This window comes from Vipera ursinii, assembly GCF_947247035.1.
Source record: "Vipera ursinii genome assembly, chromosome: 6".
In the NCBI taxonomy this organism is placed as follows: Eukaryota; Metazoa; Chordata; class Lepidosauria; order Squamata; family Viperidae; genus Vipera; species Vipera ursinii.
In genome coordinates this window covers 75,510,150-75,526,114 of record NC_139515.1, presented here as the reverse complement: position 1 = coordinate 75,526,114, position 15,965 = coordinate 75,510,150, and the positions used below count along the sequence as shown (strand labels likewise).

Sequence of the window (15,965 nt, the reverse complement as noted above, 5' to 3'; positions counted from 1 at the left end):
GAGCTCAATTATGGTTGTAAGTTGAGGACTATACCATTTTGGACAGGGAATTCTAGATTTAAAACAACTGGAAGGAGTCAGATTGGGAAGATTGTTCTATCAAATTCCACATGTCACTTATAGCTCAAACATATTTCATCTCTCCTCCCATAATTTCTTCAGTTTCTTCCAATACCAGAACAACCTTCAGTTCTCCTTGGTTTTGTGTTCCTGGATAAACATCAGCTAACAACAGTTAGACTGGTACTCTGAAAAGAAAGGTACCATCTGTTACATCCACCAATCCTTAGAGTATTATCACGGCACCGTTCCTCTCTGAAAAGACATCCACACTCAGACTTTGGGGGATTGTGACTATCAAAGAGATAAATGAATTGAGATGACCTTTCCCCTGAATAAAACAAATGACTGAATTGGAGTTGAAATAATGATAAAAATTACTTAAAGGTAAAGGTTCCCCTGCACATGCGTGCTAGTCGTTTCCGACTCTAGGGGCCGGTGCTCATCTCCGTTTTATAAGCCAAAGAGCCAGCGCTTGTCTGAGGATGTCTCCGTGGTCATGTGGCCGGCATGACTAGACGCCAAAGGCACACGCAACGCTGTTACCTTCCCACCATAGTGGTCCCTATTTTTCTACTTGCATTTTTACGTGATTTTGAACTGCTAGGTGGGCAGAAGCTGGGACGAGTAACAAGCGCTCACTTTGCTACGCGGCACTCAGGATTCGACCCGCCAAACTGCCGACCTTCTGATCGACAAGCTCAGCGTCCTAACCCACTGAGCCACCGCGTCCCTAAAAACTACTTAGATAACTATATAAGACAAAAACATTTTCATTAGTACTTAAAGAGATTAGAAAAAATGAAAATTTATGAGTGGGAAACAAGGCTGATGATGGACATGTTTCAGCCAAAGCAGTGCAATTTTTCCATACTAGAATGAGACTAACTTCCAAAAGATGATGTAGGAATAGGCCCAGTATGTTCCATGGAACTTCCTCCCAAACAGTAAGTGTATAGTGTATAGGATTGCGCTAATGAAAGCAATATGATACAATATGAAAAGGTTGCAATTAATTGGAGAGCATTACTGGTAGATATAACACCTGGCTCAGCAGCAACATTCATAGATAATAAGGGGCAAATCATTCACAATTTAACCTGTCTTTCAGGAATGCTGAATGGATAAAAATATCTTTCTGAATCCTGTGTATTGTGTGTTTGTGTGTGTGTGTGAGAGAGAGAGAGAGGGAGAGAGAGGAGGAGATGTTAGAAGATTCCAACTCACATTTATATCTTGAGGGGTGTGACTGCATAACTAATAACAATCTACAAAATCTCCACTATTTAATGTTAACAGCTGAAGAAAAGTTGCTTTCTATTTTCAGATTTCTTTCAGGATTATGGAGTCAAGAGTGTATAGAGGCAAGGGAAAGTTAGAAATTAGGAGAGAAAGCAGGAGTCCTGTTCTATTGCAACCTTGGTGCTTTGTTTCTAAAAAGCTGTGGTTGGGAGTCAAAAATGAACCAGCTACAGACAGGAAGGAGTTACCAATTGATTTGGGGGAACCAAAAGATTTCCAAGATGGCAAAAAGGTATAATAAAATTCTCTAGCATCCAAGGAAGCTCTGCTCTCAGGAATAAGAGTTCCTTGTGCCAATTTATTTTGCTTATGGATTGTACAATATGGGAGGAGGATGTTAGAATTTTATCTTTCAGGTTTTGTTACATGATGCAGATGGAATAGGCAGAAATCGGAAACTGCCAGTAGCTATAAGCAAATGTCATGACTGATCCAGGTCGGAAGCTCCAAATGAAGAATTATATTATTTTTTCTTTAAAATGGAAAAGATGCCCTCAAGTTGTGTTTGACTCTTAGTGACTGCAGCAGTTCAATCTTCTTGGCAGTATTACAGACACAGATATATCCAAGATAGTTTTTTTTTACTTTCACTTCTGATGTTCTGTAGAGATGGAGGTCAAGGATATGAAGGGACTGTGCGCAGAAAACCGCCTGCCCCAGTATTCTGTTATCCACATGTCTCTGAGCTCATTCCAATTAGCCTTGCCAAGGACTGCCAGGAACCAGCTAGATAAGGAAGACTCTGCCCTGGTTTGGGATGTTCGGATATTCTCTAAGATTGACTAGGGAGAACACCAATAAACAATGCTTTTGCTGTGCGTAATTTCCTGCTTGTTAAAACTGTATAAATACAATAAACTCTGCGTAGGCAGACAGGCATATTTGGGACACCCTGCGTTGACTGGTCTCTGAATGCCACAATGTTCAATTCTGGGATTCCAATCCAAGTGCTATATTATGGTAGACCTGCTTAGCTTTTGAGATCACCCAAGGTTGTCTAGCATTGTAACCCGCTGAATCCATATAGAAGAAATATTTCAATAACTGCCTATCCCTTGTAGATAACTGTGGAGAATTATTCCACTTCATTCACATTATCATTCTAATTTATTTAGCTTTGGTTTATTACCTTGTGTGAATTTAGTCAACTGTAGCTTATAATACCTTCAGACAATTATGGTTTATCCAATACACTAATCTGGCAAACTATTTCTAACATGTGATTTCCAGTTGCTGGGTTGAAAATATTACATTAGGATCAGTTTGGCAGTTCGAATCTTACAAGGTTGACTCCGCCTTCCATCCTTCTGAGGTCAGTAAAATGAGGACCCGGATTGTTGGGGGGGGCAATATGCTGAATCTGTAAACCGCTTAGAGAGGGCTATCAAGCACTGTGAAGCGGTATATAAGTCTAATTGCTATTGCTGTCAGATTGTAACCGTGTATACAAAATAACTGATAATTATCTTTAACAGGTATAACAAATTGGCACCTACTGTAACCACAATCTCAACTAAGTTATAGATGCACTGCAAGAATATGAAATTTGATGTTGAAGCTCCTATCAAACTTCACATTAGCGGTGCTAGTTAGGATAGCTAGAACTCAGAAAACCCACTGCCAACAAACATAGATAATAGGTTTCAGTGATTGAAGCAAGACTAAGAGATTCCCAACCAGCCCCATGAAGACAAAAAGAAAACTATACAGTAGTAGGAAAAAGCTCTACTTACTTGACAGATTGCCCAGATGACTGGAAAAAAAATGGCATAGGTAAGGTCTTTCTCAATAACCTTACAAAGCTAATCCTTTACACAGAATAAATATATTCTTACCCTCCTGATATTTAGTGATTCCCTCAGATGCACATGCAACTAAGCTAAGTGGGCCAGCCACAACTCGATCAACTTAAAGCCATATTTTCCATAATCACAAAAAAGTGAGGAAGGGGGATCCGGCTTAGACTAGGGTTTTTTTTTAATATTCAGTACTATTTCATGGATATATTTTATTCAATATTATGTGCAATGTTCTCTCCTTCATATTCTATCCTCACAGGAACCCTGAGTGGTTAGCTGATATATAGTTAGGGTATGACTGCCTAGAGCACAGGTGTCAAACTCGCCACATCATGTGACATATCACAACTTTTTTTGCATTGCCGGCAATGGAGTGGGTGCGGCTTCCATATGATGAAACCCGCCCGTGGACTGGCAGTTTGACACCCCTGGCCTAGAGAAACCCTGTAAGTTTCAGGCCGGGAAACTGAACCTGTTCTTGTTAAATAACAGTGGAACTTGAGTGGGGGAAAAAAATCAATGCATTCAATTCCACTGTGGTTCATCTCTTCATAGTTTCTCTCTCCAGCTTACAGAAATATGTTTCTTAAACCAGATCCCTCACTTGTGTGTTTTCTTCATAATTTGTAATCTATCTGATATCAGCATGCTCAGCCTGATATAAATCCTGGCTATTCCCATCCTGCCCAGATGCACCACATTTCACTCCCAGTAACTGCAATTAACAAGCATCTTACAAGTACTTTGAATCCACCCCACCAGCTAACTTTAAATACGTCTCAGAATATGTTCTTTTAGTGCATAGAGATGCCTCCACAATAATGTATTGAAACAGCCATAATTAGCAAAGATTTTTTTATTATGTACAGATAGTCTTTGACGTACAACAGTTTATTTAGCGACGGTTCGAAATTACAATGGCAGTGGGAAAAAAAGTGACTTATGGCCCTTTTTCACACTTACAATCATTGCTAGCATCCTCGTGGTAATGTGATCAAAATTTGGACGCTTGGCATCAGACTCATATTTATGATGGTTACAGTGTTCTGGGGTCATGTGATCACCTTCTGTGACCTTTTGACAAGCAAAGTCACCGGGGAAGCCAGATTCACTTAACCACCATGATACTAACTTAACAATTACCGTGGCAACAAAGGTCGTAAAAATGGAACAAAATTCACTTCACAGATGTTTCACTTAGCAACAGAAATGTTGGGGTCAATTGTGGTCGTAAGTCGAGGACTACCTGTATTCTGAACTTTCAGGGCACCTACTATAGGATCCTCTCACTTACTAACTTATAGAACCGTAAGAAGGCAACCTCTCAAATTATCCTCCTAAGAAGTCGAGATTTTCAAACGTATGGGGCGAATAGGCAGTAAAGAGACTGGCAGCTTCTTGATTCCATTAGAACAGCCATTCCCTTATATTCTTTCTTTTCTTTTTCTTTTCTTTTTTTTGGAGGGGACATATAGGAATTCTTACTGGATTTGTTTTAGAAAGAATGACACGGGCACTATTTCAATCAATGTTGCATGCATCTGTTCAGCTATTGGCATCATTAAACATGTCTGGTCAAACAAGAACTCCTAGAACAGCTAAAACACATAAAACTACCTGCTTCCATCTTGTGGTTTTATTGTGACTGCTGTTGCGTCATCTAATTCCTCACAGTCTCGAGTAAAAAATAAATAATAATATTTATTTATTTATTTATTTTTGGGATTTATATGCCGCCCTATCTCCCGAAGGACTCAGGGCGGCTAACAACAATAAAATAATAATAATAATAATAATAATAATAATAATAATAATAATAATAATAATAATCATCATCATCATCATCATCATCACGGCTTACCTTGGAAGATCACATGGTGGCTGTGACTAGGGGGGCTTTTGCCCAGGTTCGCCTGGTGCGCCAGTTGCGGCCCTATCTAAGCCGGGATGATTTATGCACGGTCACTCACGCGCTCGTGACCTCTCGTCTAGACTACTGCAACGCTCTCTACATGGGGCTTCCCTTGAGGACCACCCGGAGGCTCCAACTGGTACAGAATGCAGCCGCGAGAGTTGTGTTGGGAGTCTCCCGATACTCCCATGTGACACCTCTGCTCCGTGAGCTGCATTGGTTGCCAGTTGTCTTCCGGGTGAGATTCAAGGTGCTAGTAATGGTGTTCAAAGCCCTCCATGGCATGGGGCCGGAGTACCTCAGGGAACATCTGCTGCCGGCATCAAGCTCCCTGCGCCCTGTGCGTTCCCACAGAGAGGGCCTCCTCAGGGTGCCACCGGTCAGAGAATGTCGACTGGTGGCCCCCAGGGGGAGATCCTTCTCTGTGGGCGCCCCGGAGCTATGGAACCAGTTACCGGTTGAGCTCCAGACGGCACCCGATCTGCGCTCCTTTCGCCGCGATCTGAAAACATACTTGTTCGAGCAAGCCGGCCTGGCCTGAGGGGGGATTGGTGGGGTTTTTTATCATTTTTTATTGGGGTTTTTACTATGTATCAATTGTATTTTAATCGGGCATGTATTTAATTATTTTTTAGTTTTTGTAAATTTCTGTGTTTTATTCTTGCCCTGTACACCGCCCTGAGTCCTCCGGGAGAAGGGCGGTATAGAAATATTAATAAATTAAATTAAATTAAATCATCATCATCATGTTGGAAGGGACCTTGGAGGTCATCTAGTCCAACCCCCTGCTCAGGCAGGAAACCCTATAACATTTTGGACAAATGGCTGTCCAGTCTCTTCTTAAAAACTTCCAGTGTTGGAGCATTCACAGCTTCTGGAGGCAGGTTGTTTGAAATCTATTCCAAAGAACATTTCAGTGATCCCTGAAACTTCGGTTCAGAGATTCCTATCAAGCAGGTGCTCATGAAGTGACCATAAGCCTCAAAATAGCTGACTCTGAGGGATCATCAACTGGGAAGGAGATGTACCATCAGTTTCCCAGATGGCCACTGCTAGGAGGAGAATGCAGACAAAAGCAATCAGGTCAACAATCTGATGCAGCAAAGTTCTTCTGAAGATTTATGTTCTTATAGCAATTAAGCAGGTAGAACAGCCAAACAGAGCAAGAGTGGGCAAGCGGTCTAATTTCATCCTCAAACTAATTTCAAAAGCCCTCTGCAAACAATTAGTACAGATCTCTGGAAAGAGCAATTTGTTTCTTCTCCAGCATCGTGCTGGGTGGGAAGGAAGTAAAAAAAAAGAACAATGGGGATGAGGTGGAGGGGGGAATGGGATGTCCAAAAGAGAAAAGCTGAGTTCACATATCACACCAAGGGCAGGGATTGCTCCAACGTGGTTTATAAACCATAACAGCTGGGTTTACACAATGCTTTACACAAAAAACGAACTAAGCCACAATAAAGCTAAGCGTGATGTGCATACTAGTTCAGGGAGAGAAAAAATGGCAGTGGGTGTGGAGAAGAAAGAGGGAAAAATGGGTGTCCCTGCCAACTTGGGGCTCTAAGAGCATGGATTTCCCCCCCCCCCAAAGGACTCAGCAGAATGCAAGCATGCAACCTTTACAGTAGAGAATATGTAACTGCGGGAAAGCTGTTGAAGAAAACTATTAATGAGACTAACTACATTTAATTTCGTGCATGTAACAGAGTAAATCTGTAGTCCTTTACGAAACAGGGAACATGGACAGGGTCTGGGCAGGCTTCTTGTGACTCTATGTGACCTCCCCTCAAGAGTTACTTCTGAATTAATCCATCAGACACACAAGTAAGTATGGGATGTGCAGATGCCAATAGTGACAAAAGGGGAAAGATGCATATTTTAACAGAAGAGTAGTAAATTTGTTTGGCTCAGAAGCTAAGCAGGATGACTTGAATGTTGGTAAATAAGCCAATTTTTGAGGGGGAGGAGATTTTGCTTTTAACAGTAATTGTCAAGTTTTAGTTCAACCCATTGCACACTATGTCTCAGTCTTAATTTGTGTGGCCTTCAGCCCAGTTGCTAAACCAGGATTCTCCAAAGTAGTCAATATTGACCTCCAATGGTGAATGGGACTTGACATAGTACTATTAAAGCAATATTAAATTACAAATAAGAGAAAGAGAAAGAGAGAGAGAGAGAGAGAGAAAGAAAGAGAAAGAGAAAGAGAAAGAGAAAGAGAAAGAGAAAGAGAAAGAGAAAGGAAGGAAGGAAGGAAGGAAGGAAGGAAGGAAGGAAGGAAGGTGATGATGAGCTGAAGAGTTTGGGGGGCTCCTAAACTGTGTGGTCCACTGAGTTCAGCCCTCCACCAGGAGCAATCTGATCCCTGCTCAGCAGGAAAGAACAAAAAAAAGCATATGGTGGGCTCATCTTCTGGCTCTGACTCCACCTGCTACTGGTGTTAACTCTGCCCAACATCACTCTACAGCCCCTAATAGACCCTAAAGAAATGCCGCCCTTTTACCGCTCCATCTTCTAGGTTGCACTTACTAAAGGCAATGGAATTTACTTCCAAATAAACATACATAACATTCACTTGTGAATGCTTTTATGGCAGGATAGGCCATGGAAAAGGGTCATTTTTCAGTGTTATCTACATTCTACACATAGGAGGTTTTGAATTTAAATTGCCCCTATGAGAAGGATGCATTTAATGTCCCTTGTTAAGTCTTAAACTTACCTAATCAAAAGTGAATCTCTCTGTGTTTACTTAAGTTTACTTCTTAGTAGCTATACTTATCATTGTATCTTTATCCATTGTACCCCAGCTCTAATCATTTACAACTCACAATATAAACAACATTGCAATTGTCTGCATACCCCCATACAAATATGCACAAAGTCAAAGTGCAGACCCGAATATCCAAAGCTGTATTCCTCCTTGAGACAACCATGCAAGTATAACAGATGTAAACATATAGTATATCTACCTGTTGACCTTTTATTAAGCTCTAAATCAGCTGCTTTGAGTAAGTTACCTTTTTCTGCCTTGCATGAGCGCCGGCTCTGAATTGGAGTAATGTGTTACAATTAATCAAACTGAGATACAATAGCCCTGAATAATGAAGTGAATTTCTAAGGGAATCCATTAAAGGGGCTTCTAGTTTGAGAAGCAGGGGAAAAGAGGGAGCTGCATTTTAACACCTTGTTTTTATTATCCTTACACATCAAACCTCAGCCCCGATTTCTCCATTTCTTACCAGGGGAGAGTTGCATTTCAAAAGGACTGAGAACAATATATCCAGCTCACACCTCAATTCAAATTCTGCAATGACCTGTCAATGAGTGTCTTTTGCCACTTAGCAGTTGGCACCCTGGGGAAGTCTCAAGGTAGTGGATAGGGCTAGACTTCCTGCTGCCTTTCCTGGAGATGCACCAGCACGGAGAAGGCAAATAGCAAAGTAGTTATCAGTGCTTCCCACACACACACATACACACACACTTCTTCCTGCCAAGGGCTGCAAGCCAGGATATTTTCCATTGGGGAAAGGAAACAGGGCAAATCAATCAGACTACTCCAATGAAGGAGAATATAGCTCAGGATTGAAATGAGGGGGGTCCTTGGTGCTCTCTGAGCTTGGCTGTTTTGTTGCAGAGGTTTCATCACCCAAACCAGGTAGCAACACCAGTGCTGATTGTGTTACCCAGATTGGGTAATGAAACATCTGCAGGAGGACAACTAAGCTCAGAGAGCACCAAGGACCCCTCAATCAGAAGGCTTTCAACAAAAAAGGTATTTCCCAGTAAGGCAGGTACTCAGCTGAGATTGTAATTGGTTTTTTTTTGGCTAGATTAACCATTCCAGCAGTAGAGAGGAAGAAAGAAGGGAGTTCAGAAAAAAGATTAGGTTTACTAGTTTCATTCCTGGGCATGGCACTTTGTGACCCTTTTTATCTTGCTCCAATTTTGCCAAAGCAGGACTTCTCAGAGCTAAGCCTTCTCCTTCTGATACAAGAACAATTCCCAAGTTGGAAATTCCCAAGTTGCCCCCGCTAGTTGGAAATTCTGGTAGTTGAGGTCCACTCATCTGAAGGGGGTTACCGGTTGGGAGAAAGTGACTCAGCTGCTCAGAATACACTCTTGATGCCAACCTTTCTTTCATAGTCTGATGACCCCCATACTTCACCTGAGGCACACCAGAGACAATGAATCAGGAGATTCCTCAGTGCCAGTTTTTGTTATGGAAAAATGGAGCGAAGCCTACATATGTAAGCTTAATGCTTTATCCCCATATGTGGCTCTCCCACTACAACTTTTTTCTTTCTTTCAACCTGTTGCCCCCAGGTGTTTATCCTTAAGACAATCACAGTATAAGAAACACAAGGAATTTCTGAGGCTCCCTTCCCAGGAGCTTTTTAAATTTACGGTGAATTAAAATGAATCAGACAAAGCCTGATCCTGTGAAAACAGAATTTAATATACTGTGGCTAAGCCTTGGAATACTCGGGCAACAGTGTGCATCTAAACCAAGTGCAAAGTGCGTTTTTGCTACCCATGTAGAAATCAAATCTACCAGTATACCTTCTTCAGTATGTTCCCCAGCGCATCTCATTATAAAAGGCAGTAATAAATTTTTAATTACTCAGTAATTAATGCCTACTGAGAGATTGCTCAGATTGGGAAGATTATAGTCATGAAAAGTGATTTAGATAGTATGCAAACAAATAAATGCATCAATCATGCTGATAAAGATAAAAAGGTGCCCTCAAGTTGCCCTCAAGAGACAACCATGCAATTTTTTAGGAATATGTATGTTATCACTAGAAGTCTCCTATTAACCGACTTCATTCGTACTACAACTTTTCCTTCCATCCTTTAAGTTTCTTAAGACTCTTGACAGAAAGCAAAAGTAGCTGTTCTACACAACGGAAATAAGTGGGAACGCAAGTGTTTAAGTCATTTCAAACAAAAATAGTTCCTTAATTTAAAAACACACAACCTTCAACACTCGTGGAAATTATCATGGCCAGGCAGCAAGAAATCAATGAGCTTTCATTAATTCTTGAATCTAACCAAGTGGGTTGACCCATAACTTCTAATATTGCATCTTTTGTACCTATTTTACAGCAACACAGACCTTCTTTTGGGAGGGGGCTTGCAATTCCTCACATCTGGAGAACATCAAGCAAAGTCTGAGACTCTAATGAAACAACAGTTCAATTTGGCATTGCAGAATTCAATTAGAGATTAAATTAGGGATTTATCTGTCCCCATGAGTGCTCATTTTGATGAGTCTAATTCATTCAAGCTCTGCATGAAAACAGCCTCTTACTCTTAGGGCAGATTTTCTGTCCCTACACTATTCATGCTACCTCTATCTTGACAGCTGTTCTATTTTCAGAGGAATGCCACCCAAATTGCTCTACTTCATCCCTGCTTCCTGCTCTTTCATTCCAACTGGTTTCACTAGACCAGGGGTAGGCAACCTCGGCTCTTTTATGACTCATGGACTTCAACTCCCAGAATTCCTGGGCAAGGTTGCCTACCCCTGCACTAGACTTTTGAATCTCCATGCTCTTACGCAATATTCAGACTACTTGCAATCCACTTCTCATCTGTGTACAATTTATTTTTCTGAGTGTCTATTCTCATCACGGTTAAGTATCTGGCACTTTCCAGCTAGCTTTGCTACTTCCTTCTAAAATATTTCCCAACCAGAGTTTGTTGGTGTTTTTTATCGTTACAGTTCTATATCCTTCCGGCTTTGTTCTCTGTGCCTCCAAGCCATTCCATCTCCGATGCCTTCAGGCAAACCTTCCATGAGCCTCAGAACGGCCATCAGCATCCTTTGCCTCCTCACTTTTTCCTTCACTTACCAATGCTCATGACTCTGCCAAAGACAGATGTGTTGTCCACTGTGCTGCAGTTCCATCGCCTCTGCCTGAATTGGAATTGGCACTCTTTGATGGCGTTCTTAGCCCCCTCACCAATGTACATCATGTGTTCCTGGTATAGTTGGCACAACTTTCTCTGGCCTGGGGACAGCCCTGGTAACTGGCTACACACTGGTTGGGCTCCAATGATGTACATCTCGGGTCTCTGGATTGGATTCATAGCCAGTGACCTGGAATGAGGAAAAGATTGTCAAGAAATGCCTTTGGCAGTGGTAAGGCTTTGTCTCTCAGCAGAACCAGGACCTAAAGACACAGACCTTTCCAAACACAAACAGAAGAGTCAGGAGTGAGGAAGCTGACATTTCCTTAAGGACAACCAGGTAAGTGTCTAACTGGTTCGTCTTTATTGAATCACATCAGCTCCACCATGAGATGGATAATTAAACAGAGCTTTGTCCTGGAACTAAGTAGCTGAATTAACTCTCAGCTAAGGATCTTTCGCACAAGTTGAGGGTCTATCATACTATTCAGGGAAAGCTGGCTTTGACTGTGAGCTTTGGGAAGCTTCTTCCCAGGCTTCAGTCCAGCAGCCAGTGAATCTGCTCCAAAGCAAGTTACTAAACTCTTGCCTCTTATTTTGGGGGCATGTAAGAGGTTCCCTAGATCAATAGGAAGGGTAGAGGAGGTGAGGCAGGGTGCTTCAAGAAGTGGAGGGGGGAAAAAAAGGTTTTGGGAATGTCTCATTCTCCAGAGGGAAAGAAAGGCGCAATCAGTTATTTCATTTTTATACACGGCAGTGCTTCGAAAGGGCAAGACACTGATTGGACCCCCGGCGTGCAGCTCAGATTTCTTTCAATGGAGAAAAGTAGAGAAAAGCACTTTTCAGAAAGCCCTTCAAAGAGAGCCTCTCGTTTTCTCCTCCCCTCCCTCTCCCCGGGGATGTCGGCATCCCCTTTTGGGACTTGGGTCTTTCTTCCACCACCACCATGAGAAAAGAAAAGAGAAAAGAAAAGAAAAGGGGAAAGAAAAGAAAAGGGGAAAGAAAAGAAAAAAAAGAAAAAAGAAAAGAAGGGACCAAGGGAGGGAAAGAAAGAAGAGGAGAGGAGAGGAGAGGAGAGGAGAGGAGAGGAGAGGAGAGACCAAGGGAGGGAAAGAAAGAAGAGAAGAGAAGAGACCAAGGGAGGAGAGGAGAGGAGAGGAGAGGAGAGGAGAGAAGAGACCAAGGGAGGGAAAGAAAGAAGAGAAGAGAAGAGAAGAGACCAAGGGAGGGAAAGAAAGAAGAGAAGAGAAGAGAAGAGAAGAGAAGAGAAGAGAAGAGAAGAGACCAAGGGAGGGAAAGAAAGAAGAGAAGAGAAGAGAAGAGAAGAGAAGAGAAGAGAAGAGAAGAGAAGAGAAGAGAAGAGAAGAGACCAAGGGAGGGAAAGAAAGAAGAGAAGAGAAGAGAAGAGAAGAGAAGAGAAGAGAAGAGAAGAAAAGAGAAGAGACCAAGGGAGGGAAAGAAAGAAGAGAAGAGAAGAGAAGAGAAGAGAAGAGAAGAGAAGAGAAGAGAAGAGAAGAGAAGAGAAGAGAAGAGAAGAGACCAAGGGAGGGAAAGAAAGAAGAGAAGAGAAGAGAAGAGAAGAGAAGAGAAGAGAAGAGAAGAGAAGAGAAGAGAAGAGAAGAGAAGAGAAGAGAAGAGAAGAATCCGACCCCACTCACCACCAAGAGCTGGCTTCGGCCAGGAGCTGCGTGTAGCCGCAGAGGAGAGCCAGGCGGAGGAGCAGCCGCGTCCCAGGCATGGTGCACTTCCCGCGGCTCCCGCGCCTTTGCCCGGTTCGGCTGAGACTCAGCTGGGATCCCTGCAGGACAAGAAAGATAGGAGGGAAGAGCGGGAGGGGGGGGGGGAGTCAGCCGAAGAGAAGAGCGAGCGAGGGGCAGCGGCGGCGGCAGGAGGGGGGGGCTTGAGTCCGGCGAGGGGGAGGTATCTCCGTGCGAAAGCTCGTGGCGTGCTCCCCCTCCTCCCACGCCTTCCTCCGGCCAAGGACTCCCCCCCCCCCCACACACACGGACCGCTCTCATCTCTCCCCCCCCTCCCCACGCTCAAGCCCAGCCAGGTTGGGCGGAAAATCCGTAACTTTTCCCCGCACTGGGAGGGAAGAGGCGAAGAGGCCAGTACCCGAAGTAGCGCTTCTTCTAATGCAGGGGTCTTCAAACTTGGCCCTTTTATGACTTGTGGACTTCAACTCCCAGAATTCCTCAGCCAGCAAAGCTGGCTGAGGAATTCTGGGAGTTGAAGTCCACAAGTCATAAAAGGGCCAAGTTTGAAGACCCCTGTTCTCATGGGAAGCACAGGACGGGTCACGCCCTCGGCGGCACATTACACATGCTCAGAGGCCGTGGGTTCCCTTTGCCAGCAGGGTTAGCAAGAGAAAGAGGCAAAGTCAGGGAGGAAGCACCCCACCTCTGGGGTCCAGGAACGGTGTGATCATCCATAAAGCAGCGTTTCCCAACCTTAGGAACTTGAAGATGCGTGGACTTCAACTCCCAGAATTCCCCAGCCAGCTATGCTGGCTGGGGAATTCTGGGAGTTGAAGTCCACGCATCTTCAAGTTCCTAAGGTTGGGAAACGCTGCCATAAAGTATGACATGGCATAGATCAAAGGGGCTGGCGGGGGGGGGAGGGGAGGGCTACGTGCTGACAAGGGAGAGATGGATCTGGTCTGAGTTAAAGCCAGCAAAAAGAAAGGTAAACGGGGGGGGGGGGGGGAGGCTTTCCGGTAGGTATGATTGACGTTCGGATGGTTTTTGGAAGGTGCGGGAGCCTCCCTCTTTCAGGGAAGAGGGATGCTAGTTTTTGAGTTGAAGGCATCCACGCACCACCGTTTTAAACAAGCCATGATTTGAAAAAGCGGATGCCACCCACTCCCATTTTCAGACTCTTGCTGGCATAGGGAAGAGCACGCCAATGAACAAATGGTTACGATGGTTATGCCTCCTTAAGTAACACCAGCTGCCTGCAATTAGTGCAGGTTCGCATCCCACCAGGCTCAAGGTTGACTCAGCCTTCCATCCTTCCGAGGTAGGTAAAATGAGGACCCAGATTGTTGGGGGCAATTAAGCTGACTTTGTAATAATGCCGCTTGGGGTGTGTGTGTGAAAGCCCTAATAAGCAGGCATATACATAGAATGAAGGCTACTGCTAAGCTTGTAAGCCGCCCTGAGTCTTTGGAGAAGGGCGGGATATAAATGGAATTAAAATAAAATAAAAAAAATAAAATAAAACATGTCAAGAGATTGGGAACGCCTAGTACGCCAGATTTTTAAACAGAATTGTAGCAAGCAAACCCCTCCTAGCTTTCTATGCACTTAAAAGACTGCGTTTCCCTTCTCTGAAGCTCAAGACACTTCTGGCTCCTCTTTGCTCCCATACTTATCCACAAGAAGAAGGGGAGGCAGAGAGATCGTGTCCCTGTTATTCTGACACACCAAGGGTTGGGCAACCAGCACAGATCCTTCCAGAAATCAACCTCCTGGCTACTCCTTCCAGAAACTGGGCCGAAGGAAGGTCAGACAGATATACTGCCACCTGACAATTCAAAATTCTCCTCTCTAGCTGGGCATTTCAGTAATTGATATGATTACAGCGCAGCATCTCCCTAACCAGAGCACAGGAAAGGGCGAAAGCAGCAAACATCCTGCTGGCATGTTTATTAAGATTTGTGGATTAGAGAGCACTTGCATCAGAATCAGCTGGATACCTGCGGCTAGTCCTGACTTAAATCAAGTTCTACCAAAGTTGCTGGCTTGAGTATACAAACAGTTGCTTGGCCTGGAAATATACAGTATTTATGGTCTGCAATCCAGAAATTGTTCTTCGGCTTTCCTCTTGGAGATGCTGAATTATCATCCTGCATTTGCCCGCCGTCAAATATTCTAAAGACCAGCATTTCTTTAGATCAGCCCTGACTACAGAGGGGAAGGAGGAGGAAGAGACCAACAGGGAGGGAGGAGGAAAACTATTCTTATTCCTTTTGTAGCTAATCATCAACTCCATCCCTAAAACGCTGAGCGGGAAGCTGGAAGGAGATAATCTTTCCACACCACGTTTCTGCAGTTTACTCACTTCCATTCATATTGCCAGAGCTACATTTGCATCCCAGCCCAGGAAGCTATATTAATGTCAGGTCTCCTAATCCTAAACGTGGATTCGTAACACAGACTAGAGGCTATCTGATCTGAATAATGTTTTGCCTTGTGCCACTACACACCGCCAGATCAGCCAGAAAGTAAAGGGAGGAATTCTCAATTCAAAGGCAAGACTTCTAGGAAAGTGCGAACCCTAGCCCTGTTTAAAAATTAACCAGGAAGTGGGAACAACGTGGCTTTCATGATTTATTTTTGTTTGGTTCCATACCAAAGAGCATCCCTTTGTCAAGAAGAATGCTAAAGAAATATTTGCTTATGAAGCTGTGCTAGTCTTTATTATCAGTGTTGAGGATAACACTATTTCATGTGAAAAAGAGATTATCTAGCCATCTTGGCAAAGGATCCACTTTGAAAGTTTAGTATATTGGATCCTTTAACTAGTGGAAGAGTTTAATGGCATCTGAAAAACAGATTTCTTGCAAGTTCAGCTAGGATTTATGCTTTCATGGGCCCAAGTTCAGTTTGCCAAGTAATCAGATTTATACAATAAATATGCAACTCTGGAAGATGCTAAATCTTCCATGTTGCTTTGCTGTGGCTGGATTTATACTCGGAACTATGGGTTATTTAATAAGCCTCAGTGTCCAGCTTTCCGCAGAATGCTAAACCATAAATGGTAGTTTACAAACCACAGTGATAGATTAGCCAATCCTTCCATCAAGAAAAGCAAATTATTCATCACAACACCCACTATGATATTATGCAATCGCTGTCTAAAAACAGTAAAAAGACAGAAAAACACTCTCCTATTAGCAATCGATACTTCTATTTCTAGTCTATCTTTTAGTCTATCAAGAGCCCCAGAAACTGCAAAGTTAAAGTACTTCCTCATAAGGC

General features: G+C 43.2%; 1 protein-coding gene across 1 annotated transcript in view; it reads right to left on the bottom strand.

The window, feature by feature from the left end:
- The window catches only part of WNT5B (Wnt family member 5B), a 134,452-nt gene that overhangs the window by 11,492 nt on the left and 106,995 nt on the right, over positions 1-15,965 (bottom strand). Inside the window, exons 2-3 of the mRNA XM_083366819.1 lie at positions 12,642-12,781; positions 10,926-11,173 (exon numbers count right to left, since the gene is read on the bottom strand). Of these exons, the coding sequence (XP_083222945.1) occupies positions 10,926-11,173; positions 12,642-12,781 (388 nt within the window). The remainder of the gene's footprint in view (positions 1-10,925; positions 11,174-12,641; positions 12,782-15,965) is intronic.